This window comes from Sinocyclocheilus rhinocerous, unplaced genomic scaffold (assembly GCF_001515625.1).
Source record: "Sinocyclocheilus rhinocerous isolate Xijiao unplaced genomic scaffold, SAMN03320098_v1.1 scaffold496, whole genome shotgun sequence".
Taxonomy (NCBI): Eukaryota; Metazoa; Chordata; class Actinopteri; order Cypriniformes; family Cyprinidae; genus Sinocyclocheilus; species Sinocyclocheilus rhinocerous.
Genome location: NW_015632471.1, coordinates 730194 through 731248, shown reverse-complemented (window position 1 = coordinate 731248; position 1055 = coordinate 730194). Strand labels below are relative to the sequence as shown.

Genomic DNA, 1055 nt, shown 5'->3' with positions numbered 1-1055 from the left:
TCAATGTGGACATTATTCACCAGATCTGAATGCCTCTAGCATCTAGCAACCAAACTAGATTTACTTTTTGTTAGTTTCCATTTGTAAATCAAAGTTTCACTTGGACAGAATGCACTGCAAAATCTTTTTAGTCTCTGTTATCATTTCCCTTGGATTCCTGACCATTGGTGAAGGTAAGTGAATTGCAATATTTGGTAATATTTCTTGGTAATCATTAACCATAGTTAGTACAAATGCACTTTTAAGTCATGCATGTATGTGATCAAACATTAACTTATTATTTTGCTTTCAGGAATGGGTCATAGAGGTCTGGGTGTAGATCCACGCTGTCGCTGCATTGAAACTGAGAGTCGACGCATTGGAAAACAGATAGAGAGTGTGGAGCTCTTCCCTCCAAGCTCACACTGTAAAGACACAGAGATTGTGTGAGTTTCACACTAGTAATGCTATAACACTTACAAATTACAAACTCAGAATTAATCCATAATGATCCAGATTAATGCAGTAACTTCACAAATAGGGTTCTTACTGGGTTTTCTCCTTATTTTTAACAGTGCCACCCTGAAGATATCTGGGAAAGAGATCTGTCTGGACCCTGCTGCACCCTGGGTTAAGAAGGTCATTGAGAAGATAATTGCCAAGTAAGTGTCAGTAAATCCTCACCATGTGTTTGAGATGTCCAAAGTTATAAAAAAGTACAAGTATCAGGTCTCATCATATTTGTCAAGGAAATAACCATGTTATTAAATAAATACCTTTTTGTTTTGCAGCAAAGTCCCATGAGTGTCAAGGTCATCTGTGAAGTTGAGAATGAAGATATGAATGATATGGCCACATCTGACATTTTAACCTGTACCGATGGGCACAGTCCTACTTTTTTATTTATGTTTAAAACAGTTTGTTCAATATTGAGTGTTGTTCACATAAGTGTTGAGTGTTGTATTTATATTTATGTATTTATTTATTATATTTTTTAATAAAATGATTTTGTACTAATTTGCAGCATTTGTTTTTTATATTTAAGATATTTACTAATTTTGTCTTCTTTTTTTTTT

General features: G+C 34.1%; 1 protein-coding gene across 1 annotated transcript; it reads left to right on the top strand.

The window, feature by feature from the left end:
• The first annotated feature begins 28 nt into the window (after window positions 1-28).
• On the top strand, window positions 29-971 carry LOC107742517 (interleukin-8-like). Its single transcript, XM_016555520.1, has 4 exons — window positions 29-173; window positions 293-425; window positions 555-641; window positions 771-971. The coding sequence occupies exons 1-4, from the start codon at window positions 110-112 to the stop codon at window positions 781-783; spliced, it is 297 nt and encodes a 98-aa protein (XP_016411006.1). The 5' UTR covers window positions 29-109; the 3' UTR covers window positions 784-971.
• Window positions 972-1055: the final 84 nt, after the last annotated feature.